This window comes from Egretta garzetta, unplaced genomic scaffold (assembly GCF_000687185.1).
Source record: "Egretta garzetta isolate BGI_Z169 unplaced genomic scaffold, ASM68718v1 scaffold136, whole genome shotgun sequence".
Lineage (NCBI taxonomy): Eukaryota > Metazoa > Chordata > Aves > Pelecaniformes > Ardeidae > Egretta > Egretta garzetta.
Genome location: NW_009260066.1, coordinates 3,157,205 through 3,180,149, shown reverse-complemented (window position 1 = coordinate 3,180,149; position 22,945 = coordinate 3,157,205). Strand labels below are relative to the sequence as shown.

Below are 22,945 nucleotides of genomic sequence, written 5' to 3'. Positions count from 1 at the left end.
TTGCATCACCAGCCTTTGATTTCAGGTTGAAACCCAGAATGCACTGAAAACCTAAGACAAATGAAATCCAAGATGCCTAGATTTCTCCTTACTGCAGTTCAAAAGCTGATATGGTTTCAAAGTGCAGGTATAAAATGTTTACTTCCTTGTTCTTCACATTTCTAGTTATCAAGTGTCATTCTGAAATTTAAGTTAAATAGACCAGATTTCCCTTGCTTACATTCCACGCTTTCTCCTGTCTGTTTGCCAGTATTTTGCTGCTGTTTTACCCACATCAGCAGCTGAGATTCCCTGCAATGGTCTTTAACAGAAAACTAGGGAATCGCACTGGCGAGCCCACAGCCAGAGCCCACAGCACTGGCAGGTGGGAAATCTTACAGATAAATACGCTCATCAATTTGAGGTATATTTTAGTAAAATAAGGAGAGGTAACAGAACTCCTTTCTTGCTCTTCTTGCAGTCTATAGAGAGTGGAGGATGCCTGTCTAGCATCTCAGGACGTTCTGTCACTTATTCGTAGATTAGAGGAAAGAAAAGCAGAAATGGAAATGGTCAATGTATTTTTTTTATTTTTTTTATTTTTTATTTTGGTAATTGTTCTTTTCTGTGTTTTATTTTCACCGTTAGTCCTAGACAAAAGCTTTTGATCAAAATTATCAGCATCATTATTGTTAGTACAGCAATAACTGCTTTAAATTATACCTTCCAGAAATTACACTCCTGAAAGCTACTTCTTCTTATCTTCCAGTTTTATGCAATTTTTGCTTTTAAAGACATGTACCATTATGTAAAGAACTGAATGTAAATGAAATCTTTTTCCCATTTCCATATCTATTTCTAGCCACAACTAGGTGCCGAGATTAGCAAATTGTACTGCACAGTCACTGCTTATGGTAGTGTTCAGCTGAAGACCTTGACAGAAAGGTAGCTTAATGTGCTGTCAGTGTGTTGTATCGTGAACTACTCACGATCATATTAATTTTTTTTCCTCTTTTTTTTTTTTTTTTTAAATGGCTTATTGTTTTGTCCTTGGCTTTCCCACAAGAACTCCAATTGATCGATCTAACACAGAATGGTATTACAGGTTTTATCAGCTCCTGAAGTATACTAATGCAGTTCAAAAGCTTCTTCTAACTCCACTGTGTCTAAGCTTGCTTAATCACTGGTAACTTAATGGACTATTTTTAAATCTCTTAGCATCATCAAGGACTGATAATCTTTGAATATTCCATAGCAGATAGAAAGATATTGATGTTTTATTAACGGTTTCTTGACTGTTGGTGACCAATGCAATCAACTATGTCATCTCTACAAAAATCCTCTAATCACATTTATGGTAAAAATACTCCTGTATACAGATGTGAAATATTCAATGTTAGGAGAAAAGGTTATAGATTTAATTATCACTGATGTTATCATTTTGAAATACTAACTTTTCTTTTACTTCAGACTACATTCTGACCTGGACATACCGGGCACTGCCATTTCCTGTGAGGACGTGAACACTCCCTGATAAGTTGTGGGAGTGACCGACATTCCAGTTTGCAGGATCAGTATGAAAACAGTATTAGTTTGTGTGTATTAGGGTGCTGCAGGTGGGATTTACCAGTGTGCTGATACAATGGCCACAGAACAGCAACTGCCTTGAGTTCCCATAGAAAATGGATAGCGACTCCCCCTGGCACTTTTGAAAATCCAGGTCCTAAGGCTAAAATTTGCTGCCTTTTTTTTTGTTTTTTTTTTAGATAGCAATAAAATGAGATTAGTCATAGTTTAGTAAAGCGTGGCTATAAAATGTTTATCTGTAAGAAATAGATGCTGCATTTAAAAAGGCTATGCAGTTGATCATATAAATCTGATTTATCTAAATTTTTACTAAAATGCTGGGAAAATTGTACAGTAATTCCGGTGTTTTTTTCTCTTTCCCATTCAGGTGTTTTTTTCTCTTTCCCATAGTAGCTATATAACCATTATTACCTAAGTGCATGAATAATTAATGAAGGATTCACACAGTATGAAGAAGTAGCTGCTCCTTAAGAAGTTGCTCATGGAAATGAAGTGACCCGTGAGCTTGTGTGTGTATTTCACTTCAAAAACTTCCAAATAATGGCCTGAGACGTACTTCTGTCAGTCCGTGGAGATTTCAAGGAACAGGCCTTATACCACAGTTTCTCACTTCTAAATCGTGCTGAGGGCAGCTGACAGTACATGGTAGTCTTTCTAACTTGTTTCTTATATGCAGTTCCTGCAGTCATAAAGCAATTCAGAGGGAATGTGCTCTTTAAGAGGCAAATAAGAGTAAATAAGGAAATAAGTGTTGTTTCTTTTAATCTTAGCCTACAGGACAACAGATGTTAAATATATAGTGGCACAGTGTTAAAATAATGTTGAAAGTCTAAGTTTAAACCGAAAAAAAGCAAGCAAAACAAACACCATGTTTTTGAAGAAGAAAAAGAATGGCACTGAGTTCTACCTGGGTTCATGAGAAGAAGTTTAATTTTAAACATATGCTAGCTAATATAGACCAAATTAAATGTAAATACATTTTATTTTATTTCATTTAGGAAGAATGAAAATCCTTTATAGAGAAATATTGAACAAAATGCTCTGAAATGCTTCTACCTATCAAATTATTACGTCTTCATCTAAAGCATTTCCTTTTGTCTCATCACTTATTTTCTTACTGTAATTTTTTCAGGTTTTATTAATAAGTATTTACCCTAATAGTGTATATTTAAGTGACTATGGTAAAAACACTCTGCTACTTAACGATGCTGTGATGGAAATTAGATTTCTCTACCAAGAGTGTATAGTAGCTTGGTTGGTTTTTTTCCTTCAAAGTTTTTATGTGCAATTAGGCATGATGGATTATAGTTTGGGTTGGTTTCTTTTTTTTTAATATGAGCCTGTGGAAAATAGCCTGAAATGCTAAGCTTCGTAGTTTACAAGCAAGAAATGCTGCTGAAATGTTGTTAGAAACATATAGATGTTGCATATCTGTGGCAAGAGTACTGTACTGTCACCAATTTTCCTTTTATCTTCAGTGTTTGGGCACGGAGGAGAATGCTAAGCGCCTACATCTGATGCAGTAAGATAAGGAGAACTGCAGTTCTGCCTCTATGCTGTAGATACTGCAAGCCTGTCCCTCCTTTTCTTAGGCTTGGGTGCAGACAACAACTATATGAGTGTGCCAGTTTACCCTAGAGAAATCATGGGAGTCACAAGGTCTGGAATGAAGAATACATAACCTGCTCAGGGCAGCTTAAATGCATTAGACTGTCTTGGTGGGAGTTAGGTGCCCAACCATGAGTCTCTAGCATTACCTTAAGTATCCCAAAACATCTGAAAGCTCCGTGCAAGACCAGCATATGTGATAGGCAGATAAGCACCTTGGTGAAGTAGCTGCTGGAGACCTCTTATTCTCACATGCATTGGATCCAGGTTTCTTTCTTTTTGACCCCTGGTGCTTTTAATTCAAGGGACTCTTGTATTTGCCAAATAGAGCAGGACTACCCAGAAATTCATCAGCGTTATCTGGCAACAAGTGATAAACAGTCTACAAAAACCACAAAGGCAAATAAAACCTGTCAGAAAAATGTCTTCTCCAAAATTACAAAAAAAAAGCTGGGCATAGGATGAGCTATACTGGGAACAGAAACATCTGTATAAGGAGGGGACTAAAATGTACATTTTAAACAATTATTAAAAAGCATTATTGAACTAACCTTAAGCCTTAGCACTCCTGAAATATTCCACCTCATCTCTCTCCTTTGCATCTTTGAAGCCAAGATTGTGTGTCCTGAGATGAAGAGATGCACAGCTGAAGGTCAATTGAGCCATCTTACCGCTATCTTCATTGTGAAACAGGACTCGGTGCCTCTGGATTCTGAGGGTTCTTTTTTCTCCTTTAACATTACTGTGTAGATAAGGAGTGTGTTATTTTTAAAGACTTCCCATGCTTTGGTTCACATGATGGAATATCCTCACAGAGCATGAAATGGATTCCTTTCAGGTGAAATTAAGCCAAAAGGCATGCTGCAAAAGTTTGTCCAGGCTAGCTGGAAGTAAAAACCTGTCAGCACACATGGTGTAGTCATCCTGTTCTCCATATCACCTGCTTTGCTTTACAGATCTGCACCAGTCCAGTGTGCTGCTTGTCAGTATAAATGCAGCCAACCTGTGCTTATTGGTTTCGCAGTCTTCAATGCTTTGGGCAGCGTGGCTGTGTTTTGGTAGGTATTAGAGAATCACAGAATGGTTGAGGCTGGAAGGGACCTCTGGGGGCCGTCTGGTCCAATACCCCCTGGTCAAGCAAGGCCACCCAGATCCGGTTGCCATGTCAGGCCATCTAGGTCTGTCTCCCCTGTTAATGTCTGAGGTGCTGGAGACTTCTGCAGTTTGTATGTTCTTGAGGCTTGTCTTCTTCTAAGCCAGAGTTGCAGTGTATATTTCTGTCCCAGGAGAGACTACTTGAGCTGTGTGGTCACTCAGCTTCCATACGTGATCTCATGAAAGCTACCCACTTCAACTCCTGAGTCCTGTCCACACATGGCTTATCATTCATATGTTGTCCTGCCTCCTTAATAGTCCCAGCAAATGCCTAGAACTTAATTTGTTTCCACAAAGTATGTAGAAGAGGGAAAAGGTGCGTTGGGAGTGGGGAGGAGGTATTCAGAAAGTTATGGCTGATACTTCATGGCACATATACTCCACTTGTACTGAGCTTCCTCCTGTAACAGAGACCTAAGCTAGTAGGTTGTGGTAGGCAACACATCACCATGAGGACTATCTTGCGTCCAGAAACACTGTGCTCAAACACAGTGTGTGCAAATGCAGTTGCACTGCTTGCAGATCCAAACTGGTTTGTGGGCAGCTGTCCCAAATGTCTAGAAGACTTTATGTTCCTGCTCTTGGGAGAAGTGAATGTTGCCAGGTAGAAGGTCACTGCATTGCCACATCTATAAGTTGCAGTTCTAAACGAGTTTGGGTGCAAAGATGGCTGTATGAAGATTGGGCACATCTGCATAGTCAGAAGCTGAGAGTTGAGATTTGTTAGCTGCAGACTGCTCAGAGCAGGGACAGAGCATGCATGTGACTATTTTCTCCTGATCAAGAAGATATACTTACAGTACCAGTACTGGTCACCCCACGTTTAAGTGCACACTGACACACAGCTCATGCTGCACAGCTGTGCAGTGGTTCATTAAAAATATTTCCTATTCAGGTGGAGTTATCTTTGTGCTTTTCTTAAATTAATTCTCCTCCAAATCACACCGAATCATCTTTAACATCTGAAGCAAGGTGGGAAACAGATATATATAAAGGGAGTAGCTATAGCCCAAGAGAGTTCTTGCAGACACAAGATGTTAAACTGCTTTTTGATCAGCTGCTTGTAGAAACGTACATTAAACTGTAAACCATGGTTCTTCTTGTAACCAGCTAATGATCCTATCAGTTGCAGACTAATTGCCTCTTCCTCGTTCTAAATTCCGCTACATTGAAAAAGCCAAAGTCACATTCTGATCCTGTTAATTACATTCAGCTTTGAAGAGTTGTCGTGGTTTAACCCCAGCTGGCAACTAAGCCTCATGCAGCTGCTTGCTCACTCCTCCCACAGTGGGGTGGAGGAAAGAATCGGAAGGGTAAAAGTGAGAAAACTCATGGGTTGAGGTAAAGACAGTTTAATAGGGAAAGCAAAAGTTGCACACACAAGCAAAGCAAAACAAGGAATTCATTCCCTTCTTCCCATGGGCAGGCAGGTGCTCAGCCATCCCCAGGAAAGCAGGGCTCCATCGTGCATAACGGTGACTTGGGAAGACAAACGCCATCGCTCTGAATGCCCTCCCCTTCCTTCTTCTTCCCCCAGCTCTATTTGCTGAGCATGATGCCATATGGTGTGGGATAGCCCTTTGGTCATTTGGGGTCAGCTGTCCCAGCTGTGTCCCCTCCCAGCTCCTTGTACCCCCCCAGCCGCTCGCTGGTGGGGTGAGGTGAGGAGCAGAAACGGCCTTGGCTCTGTGTCAGCCCTGCTCAGCAGCAACCAACACATCCCTGGGTTATCAACGCTGTTTTCTGCAGAAATCCAAAATATAGCCCATACCAGCTACTATGAAAAAAAATTAACTCTGTCCCAGCCAAAACCAGCATAAGCGTACCTGGTGGTTGCCTGTTAATTCAACTCCTCTCCCTGGCAATTTGATTGCTTGTTACTTGCAATCTGCACTAACTGAATAAACGTGTTCTGCATCCTGATGGGAAGTTATGACTTGCTGTTAAGCTATTTTAATGCAGATGTTTTGCCTAGAAACTGGGGTGAGTTCTTCTCACCTTTCTACTCTCAAGTACTTTCAGTAGGACGAATGAAAAGCAAGGGTATTAACCCTTCGCAGAAGGTAATAAAGCAACAGAGTAAAAAGCTATATTTCTTTAATGCTAGTTTAATAGCAATCTTTATTACCCGAAGGCTTCTCAATCAGCTTATGAATAGTAAGATACTGAAGTATGAGAAGGAGATGCTGGTGCTATGTTCTTTTATTCTTCTCCTCCACCTCCAGCAGTATGTATTGTCTGTATTGTCAAGACCTAGAACAGAGTCTGCCTATTCATTATTTCTTTTTTTCCCTTTTTTTAAAATATAATACACACAAACACACACACACACATATTCTACATAGCGCTATGTAAGTCTTTCAGAAAAAGACTGAACATATGCCAAATTACCTTTCAGCTTCCCACATCATTTTTCTGAACAAGGGTGCAAGGCTACTGGATATGTCCTATAGGCACAAAATAATTGTTACTAGGATGTTTTTATTAACACTGGATCTGTGCGATAATAAAGATTTGCTGTGATTTTACCTTTGAAATCCCCTGAATCTTAATAAGAATTTTTTCTCCCTGTTTTGAATTTCAGTGAGAAATACTCTGAGTGTCGTGGCCATGTTAAATATTTGTGAAATCCTGTTAGATTACTTTCAACATTTTAAACATAAACAACTTTTTTATGGAGGCATTTTTTCAAGTTAATATGAGAGGCATTAACTTTTAGTGTAAGAAGCATTCTCTGCTAAAAAGAGGTTACACTTGGAAAGTGCTAATGTGAAAATTATTTATGAAGAGAATCTAAAGTTGACTCTGAAATGTTTAGTTCAAATGCTGTCTGGAAGTGTGGACCAATTAATGATTCCTTACCAGATCAGCCTTTTTGAAAAATACACTATTCATTTAGACTCCCAAATATTTGGAAGCAAGGTCTGGAGAACTAGTGTTTATTAATTCACGAGAGACTTATATTAATTAGCAGTGTTCATTTCCCAGGGGCCCACTTAGGCTATGGAAACATGTCCCCCTGTACTCCTTACAGAAGAAAGAAATGCCTTCAAGCAGTCCATGAGAGCATCCAAAGCAGATTCCTGCTCTGAGTGATCATTGATTGTCTCTCTCTCTCTCCATTGACCAAAGGGAAAACAAAGAGTTTTACCTCCCAAGGGTACTTCCCTCATATTCTGGGGTGCTCCTCTGAGCAACATTGCTGCTGTCAGATGACAATAAATCAGTTCATTCTGGTAGAACCAAAACACTTGGACCATCTGCAGACAATAACATTTTCCACTTACTGTTGTAGTATCTCAGTATTGAAGCTTTCAGGTTATGCCTTTTCATAAAAGGATTTGCTACTCATTATTTGCTTCAAATTGCCTTCAAATGTTGGGCAGGGGTCTCCAGGATTCCTTGTCTCGTTGCTCTAAAGAGTATTTTTTCCTCTTTTCTTATGAACGTAATCTTGCACTCTTCTGTGTGTTCTTTACAGAGTCCAAACTGTAGTGTCCATCTTTCAATGGCATCAGCTTGGACTAACTGACTTCTTATGCTTTTTTATTTTTCCATCTCATGATTAATTTCCTATACTTTGCATCACATCTCTTCTTCTGTCTTGCCCCACATTCCAGTAAAAATCTAGTTTGCTCGGGGTGCCTCAGGTTGCCAAAATCTCAAGGCTGGATCTTCAGCATTCGATCAGCCAGAGGTTCTTTATTTCTTCACCTTCTCTTTTTAATTTTTTGCTGTAAAAACATATCACTCGTTTTCTCATCGAGTTCAGCACTCCTCTCATTTTCCTGTAATATTTTTACTATTAGTCTCTCTTACCTGATTTAACAGACAATATTAAAAATGCCAACTGCTTCACAGCCGTTTATTGTTTGAAATAAATCTACCTTTTTTTCTTTTTTTAACTGGCTTGCCACATTGCTGGAGGACACAGAATGAAGCTTCAGTGTTACCTTCACATTTCAAGAAAATGTCAATTTTGATAGGGAATTCAACTCCTCCATTCTTCCCCGAAAAATACATTATTAGGTCAATTTACTTCTGTTATTGTATTCTGTTCCTTGATCATTTTAATCCAAGGCATCTGGCCTAAATCTGTTCTATTCAGTGTAGGGTTCTGGTTCAAAAGAACTGATCACAGATTTGCTGACCCACGTGAAAGCCACTTGAAAGCTCAGATTTTATTAGGCTTTAAGATTCCTGCCTTGCATTTTTAAAAGTCTTGTGCTAAGATTATAAAATAAAGAGCTCAAAAAAATCAAGCAATGAAAAAGTCAGAGCTTTAGAGGTAGAAAAAGAAATAAAGGCTTAAAGAGAAGAAAAGTTCAGCAGAAGTGTGATAGCACATGTTTTAAAAGACTTAGTAAGTACAGACTCTGTTGCTGTAAAAGAACTGGAAAGGCAGTTGGGGAATCAACCTCTGGCATGTTGTATTCTGATTATTAGGAGAACATGGGAACACTTTTTGGCTACAAATTGTTTGCAGTGGAGACTGCTGTTTTGTTGGGACCATGTATGGCATCTAGCACAATGGAAAATGGTGAGAGATTAGCCCAGTTGTGCCATTAGGTGGTATAAACAATCAGGAACAAGCACAAGACAAAAGTAAATTGACTTGGAGCTTGGAGAAGGAAAGTTACTGTCCGTGGTGTCAGCAGGAGGTGGGCACAGTTGCAAAGCAGTGCAAAGCCACGTCTTGGACTGGGTCTTCTCTCAAGGTGCACTAAGGGGCTTAACAACCCTGGGATTTCCTGCCTGCATCCAAGAACTGTCTGAGAACTATGTGTGACCTGCTGGACCATTTCAATTTGGTGTGGTGTAAAGTCAGACTGCAAACAGAAACTGTTCTAATTACGTTCTCCTGTGTTCTATTTCTGTTTTGTTTTGTTTAGGTTGACCTGCTTGTCCCTACAAAAATCACTGGTATAATTACCCAAGGAGCTAAAGATTTTGGTCACGTCCAATTTGTGGGGTCCTACAAGCTTGCTTACAGTAATGATGGGGAGCACTGGCTCATATACCAAGATGAAAAACAAAAGAAGGATAAGGTAAAGCAAAGAGAAAATTGATGTTTCAGTTGCATTTATGGAGGACTACATCTGTAGTAACTCCAGTGCTGGAAGCCTGTAGATTATTGCATGCTGCCTGCTTTATAGGGTTCCATATGGATAGGATCCCACAGATAAAAGTCAAGGTGAATAAAAAAAGAGTCATATAACAAAATGACATTCACAGTGCAGTAATATCATACCTATCAGTGCAATGCACCTGATTTAACACTATTAAATATGGGACATAAAACTTTACAGTTCTCCATTTATTGGAATTATTTCTTCCTTTAACTCTAGAAGAGAAGGTGTATAAATAGCAGTTTATTTGTATATTCAAAAACAGTGTCTCGGTGCGTGTTATGATAAGTATGCACTATTTTCTGTAATTTTCCGTAAAGCACATCTTTAGTGTACCTCATTACCTAGCCATTTAGGATTGATTTTTTTTTTTCCTGGAAATTAATCACTAGGGTTTCAAATACCCAATGAAAATATTATTTTTTATTACACTATTAAATGAATACAAAACATAAAAAGTTTCACAACTTCCTTTGCAAATGTTTAATGAGAGGCATGGAGAAAGTATAGGTTTTCTGATTGATTTACCTGGAAGCATTTAACTTTTCTCATGTTATTTTAGGATATTATTCATTATACCTTTCCTTTAAATTGTATAACGCTTTTATGCTGCAAATACATGAATGCATAATATCGTCTGTTAAGAAAGAGATTACAGCTTAAACATTGAAACATTGCTTAAGGGAAACATTGAGCAAGCTGACAAAATGTGAATTATTTATTAAATATCTTAGTGGGATTATGTCTGATTGAAACAAAAGTTACATTAATAAAAATACCAGATGGCTGATACATTTGATAATGCATGGCTCAAATCTGGCGTATTTAACATCAGTATTCAGGGTGATAAATATTCCCACTTGTACTTATTTTTCTTAGAATAAACAAAAAGTCTTCAGTGAAAAATTAATCACCTTTATATATGGCAATTAATTTTTATTTTTTTTGAAGTAATGAGAAAGCTTTTGGTACCTATTGATATATGTGTTGTGTGTGTACAGGTAGATCTATTGATGAGGGGTTAGACAACTGCATCTCTTAAATTTCTCTGATTTTAAATGATTGATCAAATGTACAGCCATTTATTAGCAGAAAGTGTCCTAAATTACTCGATTAAATATGTACACAACTGTACATGTGTGTCAGCATAGTCATGTTATGTTCGTAAATTTATTATCCAAAGATGGGACTGTAAAGTCCGACTCTTAAAAGCCAAATTGCACGTCACTGGCTTTATCCTGCACTGAGATTTTTCCCCATCAAACTCTGTAGGATTTTAGATTGGGAAAACAAATCCAGTTGTTTTAGCCATCCAACTGAGACGGTCCTGACACCAATGATTATGGATGTGTCTAGTATAATTGGTTGTCAGGTAAAAACTGGAAACAAACAACTCACCTTTCACAGACATACCATAAATGCATTCAATATAAATGACAGATAGTCACTTCAGTACTTTGTACACATCCCATTTTAAATCCCTGGCATTTAAAAACAGAAGTAAAAGATCTACTGTGAAAGAAATATCTTCTCCAAGCCAAACTGCTATTAGTGAACTGTTGCATTCATTTTGCTGAAAAAGGGAAAGAACATGCATTCAAGTCTCTGGTCAGAAACATGGTAACAGTCACAAGCAAAGCTAAAAGAAAATGCACTGTCACTTAACAGCAGTGTTCCAGTCCACACTTGTTTATAACGTTTGCCAAGGCAATTAAATTCTTTTTGCTTTCATCATCAGCTGGATTGTTAATTGTTATATGCATAGTCCATTAGGAACAATGAAAAACTCTTAATCATTGTCTTATTAAAATATCTTACATCCCATATTAATTAACATCCCTAAGAATAAAATAGATGCATCTTATTATGGTTCTTTAACAAATCAAGAGCAATTAAAAGCAGAGTGAGATCAAATACACTTAGTGGGAAATTAGAAGTTATAACTTCTGAATTTAAATTTGTATAAAATAAACAAGATCACCTGATAAGAGTCTAGACTTCAGTCTTTGATACACAGACATTAATCGAAAATATCTGTACTATTTTAAATTTTTTCCATATGACAAGTCTGAAGAAGTCAAAGGTCTGATGGCAGAGTCTGACATTCCAGAAACACTAGCTGTCAGCCAGTGAGCTTGGCAAAACTTTATAGGAGGTAGGACTGGAAAGGATCTCAAGACAGCAACTAAACATATACTTTCTGACCTATGAAGAGGCTATGCTCCTCTCCTCCCATCCCCTCTGAGGTCTTCTCAGCAGAAAATAGGATTCAACAATCCCCACGTCCCTTTCTGCCATCCTAGGAGTAGGTCCAAAGAGTTCATTGTTAGAACTAGGGCTTAATTCATTCACCTGTCCTTCATCTCATACAGTGCTCATATCCTACACCATTCTCCATCAGATTATTATTTAATATGTTTTGTAGAAAGAGTCAGTGATAAAAATTCTACTGTATAAGCAGTCTATTCCAGTGTTTAAATATCCTTAAACATGGAAAGGTTGCTTATCCCCTTCCCTTCCATACATCTGCCCTGTCATCAGAGGACAGAAAAAACTGATTTTATCAGACAGTTTGCTTTGGCTGAAACATGTTATCTTATTTCTTCTCAATTCCTTCTTGGGGAAAAAATAATCTTCATTCTTTCAGTCTTTCCTGAAAGGGTACATTTTCTCAATCTCAGGTCATTCTGCTTGGACCATCTCTTCTCAAATGTGGTTTCTCAAGCTTCTTGTAGTGTTGCAATCTTTAGCACAGAACATTCTCCATATTGTACCTGTGACATTGGTTATGACTTCCTAAGGCTTGGCTTGCTACTGATCATTATTAAATTGCACCATTGACCTTCTGCACATTTCTCCAATTTGTCAAGACCACTCTGAATTTTGACCCCACTTTTCAAAATGGGAAAAGCAGGGCCACATCTGGACTTTTAACAGGCAAATTTATTTCCACCCTCCATTTCATTACTGAGAATACATAAATTACATTTGGCCAGAGGCATGGAGCATCATCCAGTAAAACCTTCTAGTTTGACACCAAACCCTCCATCACTGCTCCAGCTAGGTGTGTCAATGCAGTGCCCTCCGATGGGATTTGCCCACTGGATGTATATAGCACCAGAAGTACTGGCCACACTCTGGCCTGTGGGCAGTGGAACAAAAATATAAATTAAAAACAAGAACAGCCAAAGAAAAAGCAATGCTTTGCCTCATCCATGGGGGGCAGATGAGAAATAGCATCATTGGTCCTATCTGCCAGTAACATCTTTGCACAGGATCCACAACAATTTCTTTAGCTTAAGTTCAGATACAAGATTTGGCCCAAAATGCAAGAACACTGTCGAAGAAACCATGTTTTCACAGCAAAGTGAAACTTCCATGAAATGTTTCTTCTGTCCCCTGGAGACACAGAAGGGAGATAAAAAGATAGAGACTGGCAACTATCAACAGCAGCAAGAGTAAATTATTCATAATTTACCCTCATTCGTTCTATTTATTAACTGAACATCTTGATTTCTTCTATGAAGGGTAGAATATATAGGTTTCTTATTTCCTCTGCAGGTGATTTACTCAGCTTATCTTGTGATCCTTATATAATCATCCAATAATTTAGGAGAAAGATGGTTCCAGAAATTTTCAGGAAAAGGAAGACAGGATAAAAGAAAAATAACTACTTTTAAAGTCCTAGCAAAATATGTTGTCTTATGCTCTGGAAAAACAAAGATAAAAAGAATGTCTCAGACACAGAAATTATGGGCATACTGGTAGGCTGGTAATAATGATTTGCAGATGAACATTGTGATTTTAAAATGCATTGAGGTAAGAGCTGAGATCTTAACGCTGTGTGGTGCTGAACATCTGACTGTTCAGCAGTTTACAGGATGAGTCCTAATGTATCGGCGGATCTCATTGTATTCCTGAAGCTATTCACTTCCGCCTCTTCATCATTTGTGAAGTAATTTTACTAAAAGAAAAAAATATTGGCATATTATATTGACAAGTGCACTACGTGCAGACAGTATCTTTGATCAATCTGCAACAAATTAGTTGTTTCAAACAGAAGGAAATATGCTGTTCAGTTTTCTTCTTTGCCCCATTTCAAATGGAAAAAGTGTTCCAAGAACAGTGACTCCTGCATTCCTGTTTGGCTTCTGCTATTTTAATGGCCAGTCATTTGAGTTCACATCTGTGCTGAACTTCTATGAATGCAGATGAAAAGGTACCCAGGGAAAAAAAAAACCAACACCTTTAAAGAATGAGGCCTTTCTCATTCATTTTAAATAGTTTGAATGTGTTGCCCGGAAAATATGAAAGCTTTTCCTGTTGTTTTCAAGAAGTGAAATAAATTACATTGCAGGCTGGCAAGTAGGAAGAAAATATATTTTAGAAAAAGAACCAGAGCTAATAGCTATCTTGTTTTTCTCAACTAGAGGTCAGTAGCATACTATGCCTCCAAAGCTAAGGACAACCAAACCAAATTTGACCTTTTTTTTAAAATCACATTCCACATGTGATTTATAAATTGCACAGCGTGCTGTAGATAACTCAAGGCCAGCTGCAATGTCAAATGGCATTTTAGAGGCTGTTTTTTAAAATAAGATGAGAACATTTAAAAGTAGCCTAAAGTAGTCTAGCAGTCTGCGGCACTGTCAGTCATTAGCCATCAGCAGTGCAATTAGCTGCAGGTAGACAATGTCCAGTATGCAAATGACCACTGGATTTGTGCACAAAATGATAAACTAGTTAGAAGTTGTATGCTTTGCATGTCTAGGTAATTGCCATAGCAACAGAAGACAGGAACCTACTTATAAATGAAGAGTTAGATCATGTCAGGTTAAAAATCTTTTTGCTAGATTTGCTAATGGTTTTTTTTTGTATGGTGTTTAATTATTATAACACCTGGTTGACCTTGATAGATTCAATTCCTACATATAATCTACATACTTGGCACAGTGAAGGAACATTTTTTTACTAACATTATTTAAATTATTATTATTATTTAACACTATTATTTAAAAAATATTTCTAATCTAAGAGTAATATTTTTTTTTTCTGCACCGATTTGAATTATGAGTGACTTTCAGCTGACTTAACACGCTTTTTATCAGATGAAGATCTATCTATACTCATTCTAGGTTGTGCCTTCAGTACATGTATCTCTCTCCCTTGTATCACTCTTAAGAGTTGAAGGAAGACAACATGCTCATATAAAAAGTCTCTACCTTGAATTTCTGTAAGCATTTCTGGAGGGAGGTTGGTCTTCAAAATGTCTCTGGTTTTGCTTGGATTTGAATCTTCTAACATAAAACACTTATAAACTGTACAGTGGAGTAAATTCCCATTTGAGTAGCATCAGTAGATAGATCAAGTAGAAAAAATAACAAAAATGTGATAGTATGTTTTGCAAGTTTAAAAGTTGATACCTGTTCTGAACTTGAAGAAGTAATAAAGGTTATGTAATACATACTCTTATTCATGTATCATGGAGAAGGAAAAAAACAGTCCATCACCTGGCACTGGACCCTTTTGCCTAGCTATCTGTTGTATGCCCGCCAACCAACTCCTGACTCTTCAGCCAGTCCTGAGAAAGGTGCTTGGTGAAGAAGAAAGAAGCATGGCTAAGATCAGGACTGGAAAATTTACACCCACCCACAGAGATTTTATGTATACCAATTGAAAAGAAAGAATGTCTTTTTTCTCCTCTAAATCACTCCCAAAAACACATGCACACAGACACATACATGTGTTTTTACATATGTCTACATATACATTAAAAAAAACCCTGCCCAGACTTTTATAGTGGAAAGCATCTTCCACGGGGTGGAGTATGCCTATAATTAGTAGCCTTATTTCTGGTGAGAAACCAAGACATCTTTCACTATCTTTTTCATGTAGTGACTTCACCGTCTCAGGCTTGAATATTAAAGTCTCATGCCTCAGCCATTATCATAAATGGCAGGAACCAATAATGCTATGGCCGATGCAGACTTTGCATGCAATTTAAGTTTCTGCAAGACATAAGAAAGATTCTTGGTGGAGATAATTTTCATCATCCTCACACATCCAGTGGCACAGCACCACAAACAATATTTCCCTCTACAGCCACATGTTAATGGATGCCCCCAAGGAAGGGAGCATCCTGTAGCAGGTGACCAGAGAAATAAAAAAAAAATAAGTCCGTTATTCTTCCCTAGTGCATGTTCCCAAGCTTGGGCTTTTTTCTATCTATCTGTATTTTTAATAGCCCCTGCTGATTTTGGCCCTAAAAGTTTATCTGATCTTTGATGGTAGTTAAAGGCTGTGGAAACTGTGCCACAGCTTAATTATATGTTGTATGGGGAGCGGTGACCCTTACGTGGCTCAGGACAAACCTGCTCTCGTTCCTTGTCCCCTCATGCCTCTGGTAAGGGAACAGTGCAATATTGCCCACTGTTGATTTTCTCCATGCCACTTACGGTTTTATAGACATCTATCATGTCTCCTTTCAGGCTGAAGAGACATAGTCCATTTAATAATTTGCAAAATGATATTCTTCCATGCTTGTGGCCATCTTGCCACTTCACTATGTATATTTGCTGTTTAAGATAAGGCAGGGCCAGATCTGCACCCACGCAGAATTCAAAATGAAGATATGCTCTGGCTTTAGGCACTGACACGTTAATAACTTACACTCTGCTCTTTTCCTTGACCACTAATCAGCTTGGGGTTTATTGTCATTGGGCATTTTTTTTAATCTGAAAAATTACATAGAGCTATGTATCATAACTCCAGCATCAGCTTCTTGAATTCTAATACATCATTACAGTCTCCAGAAGTGTTGTATACTGAAACAAACTTCTCAGGAAGAAATATGAGCAGTGAACATTTATGGTGTGAGGCTACTGGCTCTCCAAGAGCTTTTAATTCCTTCATTTAGTATTGACCGTTTGGGCATAAAGCAAGAGGTAATTAAAGAAAAATTACATTTGGCTACAGAAATAGCTTTTTTCCTACTGGTAAGCTGGATGTGCTGGTTTTGTCCTTTGTCCTCCCTGCTCTTACCAAGTTTTTTGAACTCCATTAGGGAACTCAGGCTGAAGTAAAATGAAGAGTGACAATGAATATATTTTTCCCGTAAGAAATTTGGCATGGGTCCACAGAAAAAAAATCCAGTAAATTTGCCCTTAGAATATTATAATTCATGCAGGTCACATTTGTGGATGCTGACAAAGCTTCCCTCACTTTCTGATAAATTTATTTTTCTAGAATCTTTTTTCCGATCTAGCACATCTAGCTAATTTCTTGAAACTGGATCTTGAATTTTGAGGGAAGGTGAATTTCAGATTTGCATAAACTAATCTCTGAAATGGATGAGTATGACTTCAAGTGCTAACAAAATCATGTATGAATTAGAAATAAAATTTAATTCTTGTTTTTCTGCTCTAAGTTAGTGACATAATCCTACCTTGTTCAGCTGTATTTGTTGCTTGGCTTGCATCACAGACTTTTATTTATTTTGCATAACTATATGCATATACAAATATTGGGGCTCTATATGGGTTCTGCTGGTAAACAGCAATGTTTTTTGTTCTAAGCCTCCATGTAAATGTTATTTCTGAAATACATCTTCCATAGGGAAAAAAAAACAGAAAGTAAAAGAGTTTTCCAGTAGCTCTGCAGCAAGAATTGTCTGCAGTTCTGCATTGCTTATCATGTGGCTTGGTAAAAAATATCAACAGATACATTGCATGCATGTGCAAGAAATCAAATGAAAAAAAATTACTTTTAAGTTTCCTAGCTGGAGATTGTACATTGGGGATGCCACTCTGCAACCTTAATAACAAGCTTACTGCCTTTTATTGTTTGCTATATGGCCACAAATGAAACTCAAATTCAGGTGCAATCTTGTTAGCCCAAGCTCCAGCTCATTTATGTGAACACTGTACTTGGGCAACAAACAATTGATAAAGTGTGCTAAATCGGTAAATACTGTGGTAAATACACTTTTTCCTTAAACTCACAGCATTCTTGTTTCTGTGGTCAGTCCATCTGGCGATTTTTCTATCTATCTTAACTTCTGGATGTTTTAATGCTCCCATCTCCGTGTTAGTGAGATGCTGGACAAGGGAATTTTATTACTTGTGAAAGAGCATCACTTGTGGAGGATACATGTTTTGTTCGAGGTGCCATATTAATAGCAATTGAGAGAAGCTTTCAAAATCCAAAGAGAATGTACAGCATAGAGACCAAAAAGTGAAGATTTTCATACAGTGCTTTGTATAAACATGTCATGAAAGAACCAGCTTAAGGGCTAAAATAGTAGACCAGCCTCTTCTGAATTCAGCCTCTGACATTTTTCCTAAAAACTTCTCAGAAACTTGTCATTCTGCAATAATTCAGTCATATAGGACCTTCTTCAGGAGGTCCATATTCCTTCTCTGTGTCGTGCAAGCAAAACTCATTCATTTCAAGTTGAAAAGCCATCAAATACAGTTTTTACAACCAAGAAGCGAATTGGCTGACATTTGAAGAGAATGAACATTTCCCATATAAACTCAAGGTAACCCAAAAGAATAATCTGATCATTTTACCAAAAAGTGGCGCTGTGGCCTTTGAATTTAAACAGTGGCTGCCGGGCGAAAAATCCAACGTTGAACCAAACACCGAAGTTCAGGAACTCACTTATGTATCGGCTAACCCATACTAGTGGAAATAATGTTGTAACATGCACTGTACTGTGCTAGGATTTTTTAATTTGATCCAAACCTCTTAATTCATGTGCTGACTTCTGTTTGATAGAAGGAGATAGTGTTCTTGATAATCACGAACTTTACAAGGGTTTCTATAGTTGCATCCAAGCTACGTTTGCGTTCATAAGCGTTACAATAAAAATTCTTCTTAACTTTAATTATTAATGTTACTTTGTTGGAAACAATAACAGGATCTCCTGAGATTAATTTGACATGATACAAATGCCAAGTAAAAAGACATTTTAATTTTTTTAATGTTAATGGGTTTTGTGTAACTTTTAGAGCAAGGCCCTGTGTGTTGGCACAACAGCAGACCAAGCTTTGTATCAAACGTCTAAATCTGCACCAGGGCTGACCATGCCACGCTCATACCCAACTCCAAGGTCCCTGGCATGCAATGAAATCCCCAGGTCTTAGCAAAGGCAGGTGGTCTTTGCAGCATGAGTTGGGCGCCCAGATGATCAAAATTCAGCCTGGAGATCAGGGAGGTGCCCAGGGACATCAGGGGTGTACCACAGCTGTTCCTGAAGCCACATAGGCTTAAATCTCCTTGTTACTTGTCCTTCAGGTGTTCCAGGGAAATTTTGACAACGACACGCACCGTAAGAACGTCATCGACCCTCCGATCTATGCCCGGCACATCCGCATCCTCCCGTGGTCGTGGTACGGCAGGATCACCCTGCGGTCAGAGCTGCTGGGCTGCACAGCGGAGGACTGAGGCGGATCTCCGTTAGGCATCGCAGCTCTCGGTGTAGCTAAAAGTCCCTCCGTAGAAGAAACAGTGCAAAGCCTGTAGGATGCTGAGTGGGTTTTTCATGAACAAGTGCTCATTTTATGGTAGGCCGCTAACTGTCTTTCGCAAGGAGGTCTAAGCCTGCCCTTTAAATGATCCAATCCAATTTTGTCCTTGAAATCTGTTAGTGTTGTCCCTTCTGCTGTGGAATTATCTTTCTAGTTTTCCTTTGAGTTGTTCACACTAGTTGAAACGTGTTAGGGAAAAACAGCAGCATCCTTTTTACAAGGGAAGAGAAATAACATGACAAAGCTCATTTGCAGCTTTAGAAATATTGGGCTGACGAGTTCTCCATAAATCATACTGTCATCTTACTTGCAAAAAGTGATACTGCAGCTTTTAGCAATAAGTTTACTTGGGGATGACTGCATTATAGTAATTGTGCCTATCAAACACTGTCAGTATTTATGACATATATTTTGGAAGATACTCTGTGGTACTGTAAAACACAGTGCCAGTTGTTGTTACAAGCTACCTTTCATCAGTTTCATCTGAACAGCAGAGTCCATGCACCTAAAGAGTTTTCCTAACTAACCCCGTTTTCCTTCTCTGTTCTGCATGCTATAGACATGACCTCCATCTTTTCTGTTTAGTATCACCACTAATGTTATTTTCCTTGAAAGAGGTGACCTGTTTGCATATGGAACAAAATCTGCTGTTGGTATGTTATGAAGTTAATGAATTTACCAAAGTTTACTAATTTTGCTTGAGATGTGCTTTTTTCAAGGAGGTTAAGATGAGACGCCAGGGTACTTGTGGTATCTCATCTTAAGTACCCACATAGGTAAATGCACACAGCGCATCAGAAACCCTGAGCCCATTTCGTGACTTGCCCAGGGGTGAGCACACAACCTTAGATGGAGCTGCCTGCCCGAATACTTCTTTCAGAACCTTCTTTAATTTCTGTGAGGAGGTAAATGTGGGGTGAAGGAATCAGGTGCTAAAAGACACACAGGAGGAAAGGCTGCCTTACTGCCAGGAAACCCCCTTGGTAGGCTCTTCTTATGGTGGTGGTCACAGCCTTCCTCCCAGGCGTGAAGGCAAGAGGTATTGTAGGAGTCCATCAAAGCTTGGGACTCTCAGTGTGTTTTCAGACATAGGCTGGTGAGCCACAAGAAGGCTGATCATTATCATGCCTCATCTACAGAAATGCTTCATATGCACTATGTTATTTTAACAACACGATAGCCATCAAGGACCCCAGTTTAAAAAGTAGGCTTTAGGAGGAAAAGTGGAGCAGTAGCGGGGATGTTGTCCCCCCATGCCTCAGTTTCCCATGATGATGGAGATAATGATACCAACCTTCATAAAGCACTCGGAGTTTCTTTGGAATACATTTCTCTGCAACTATGTTAGTGTAGCACCAAAGTTTAAAAAAATCCTGGGACAAGGAGCGAGGGGACCTTTGATGTGTTAACCTGAAATAACATCATTTGGGATTACTGCCACCCTTTTAATTTCATAACATGCTGATGTGCAGAGAGATAGATAGATATATACGTGGCTGCATGTTTTAGAAAATTTCACTGAACTTTTTGTCACCATTACATTCTCACCAAAACGCTGAAGTATGAACCTGGGCACTGCTCCCCAGGCAAACAGCTAGTTGGCCCACAGTCTGCAAAGGGCAAAGTTTACTTTGGAAACAAAATGGTTTGGATTTCAAAAACCTACATTTAATCACACATTCTCCACCACAGACAAAATATGTTATCCATTGAACTGTGAAAGACTCTAGAATAGCAGCCAGGAATTTTACATACAAGAATTGGGGATATATTGGTGGCGGTTTTCTGATAGTGTCACTTAAACTGTCACATTTTAACAGACAGAACACCCTGCCTCTATAAAATGACTTAATCCTTAAACTGTATTTATACAAGTATTTATTTTATAAGGCTTAGACATTTAAAGACTTCTAAAGAAGAGTCTTGTAAAGGTAAAAGTATGTGTAAGAAATGTTGAGGTCCTGTGCAACACTGCTAAGTTTGTTCTTTATTTTTTACTTTGTGCTGCATAACAAAAGCCACTAGACTGTTACTGTCTTGTCTGTAACTGTGTTAACAGCATTCCTTAATGATGTATATATGGAGTGGTCTTCAAGCATAATGAGTGATTTTGAAGGGAAAGTCAATCATGATGGTACTTATAAAGAGCAAAAAATTTCTGAATAATGGAGCACAAACATATTCATAAATTACCTATTGCCCATGTTTTGTACTTTAGGCTCTAAAAAAAAAGAAGTGATATTCATCTCTTTAGGGCACACACAATATTTAAAGAGGTCCAAAACCATGTTCCTATTGTGGGAGAGCACTTGAGCCTGAATTTAATTACAGATATTAAGCATAGCATGCAGCTATTTCACTAGTTGACTGTACCCAAAAAATGGAAGGCCATTTCTGAAAATTAGGCTCCCTAGTTTACCAACTTGTTTTAATTTCTTTTGAAATATTTGTTCTGTGTTCTTAACTGATTTTTTTCATGTCATTAATCTTTTGCAACTTCATTTTTTGGTTTTGAATTAATATTTGTTGGTTTAGCAAATTAATTGTTATCCATTCATCTGCATATAAAAATAGTGTTGTCATGATACCTAACATAGTAATTTTATTTTCACAGCCTGCAAAGAAAGCTCCGCATCCATTGTGATAACACTCTGTGGCAATTTATAAAAGAATCATATATGTTATGCCCTTACAATTTCAGCCAACAAACTGGGGCTTTTTCTAATTAAATTATTCCTTAGTTACCAAGAACCTTGCTTTAAATGACATTGTGCAGCCATAGTACCAAATTCTGCTCCAAGTGTCAGCAATATAAATCTGAATTAACTCTTGATTTCTGTGGAATGCCTCAGATTTAAAAAAAACAGGTGAGGACCAGATTATGGTCTAGAATTAAATTTTTTCCCTCTAATTTTATTTTCTTGTCTTGGTGAACACTATTGACATAAAGGACAAGTTATAAATTAACACAACTCTACTCTCCCAGTGAAAGCAACTGGCATCCCAAAACCAGAAATAAGACCAGGCCGTGTCCCTTTAAGAGGGGATGGAGAAGCACTCTGAAATGATCCTTGACTTCTGTATTAATTGTAACGATGGCATTGAACAAGACTGAAAATGTTCTCCTAATTAAATTTCACCCTGAACCAGTTAAGTATTTGTAGGCAGACTTCACCTTTCTGTAGCTCTGTAATGTGCTACGTTTATAGCCTGGGAAATAAAGCACCGGGACGAGGCTCCGTTTTATCTGTGTTCTGTTAAGGGCTTATCATGTTGACTGGCTCTGGTTTTGAGGTTGACTTTCTCTTTTGGAATGGCTGCATACAAATTAGTGTCAGTTTTGAAGACTAAGGATACTAAATGAGTGTATCTTTGCTATACAACAAATATGAACTATAATATTCAGTGCTGGCTTCTGATGTGTCAGTAAGTACAGAAGTATCTCGGACACAATGACCTTTGCAACCTTTCAAGCTGTGTAATATTCAAATGGTTTTGTATATACTTAAATCATGTAGACCGATGTAAAACCAGTATGACCTTGTCTAGTCTTCAAACTTAACAATAAAACTTTTGAAAAATGAGGTCATTTTTGAAGCACTTATATTGCAATACCTTGAAGGAGATGCAACTTATCTCAGCCTCACTGGCAGCAAATGCAGAGCAGAGATATGATGTGGCATTTTCCTGGATCCATTCTCAGGGTCTTTGTGGTAGGTAAGTTTGTTTCTGGCAAAATCAGCTGTGGTGCTGCACTCCCTTCAATGTGTTCCCTTTGTTCTTTCAGATAAAAAAGCAAAGGTTTGAATGAGTCTAAAAATATTTTTCTATCTTACTGCTCTCTGAATGAACACCAGAAAGGTGAACTGACAATTTCATTTCCTTTAAGTCAAATTTCTTGGGATATTTATCAATCCTTATCCTGTCTTCTCCACTCCTGCATAGGCAAATTAATTT

General features: G+C 38.1%; 1 protein-coding gene across 1 annotated transcript in view; it reads left to right on the top strand.

Annotated features, from left to right (window-relative positions):
- Positions 1-18,905, top strand: part of EDIL3 (EGF like repeats and discoidin domains 3) — a 191,993-nt gene extending 173,088 nt beyond the window's left edge. Inside the window, exons 10-11 of the mRNA XM_009641121.2 lie at positions 9,222-9,377; positions 18,756-18,905. Of these exons, the coding sequence (XP_009639416.1) occupies positions 9,222-9,377; positions 18,756-18,905 (306 nt within the window). The remainder of the gene's footprint in view (positions 1-9,221; positions 9,378-18,755) is intronic.
- Positions 18,906-22,945: the final 4,040 nt, after the last annotated feature.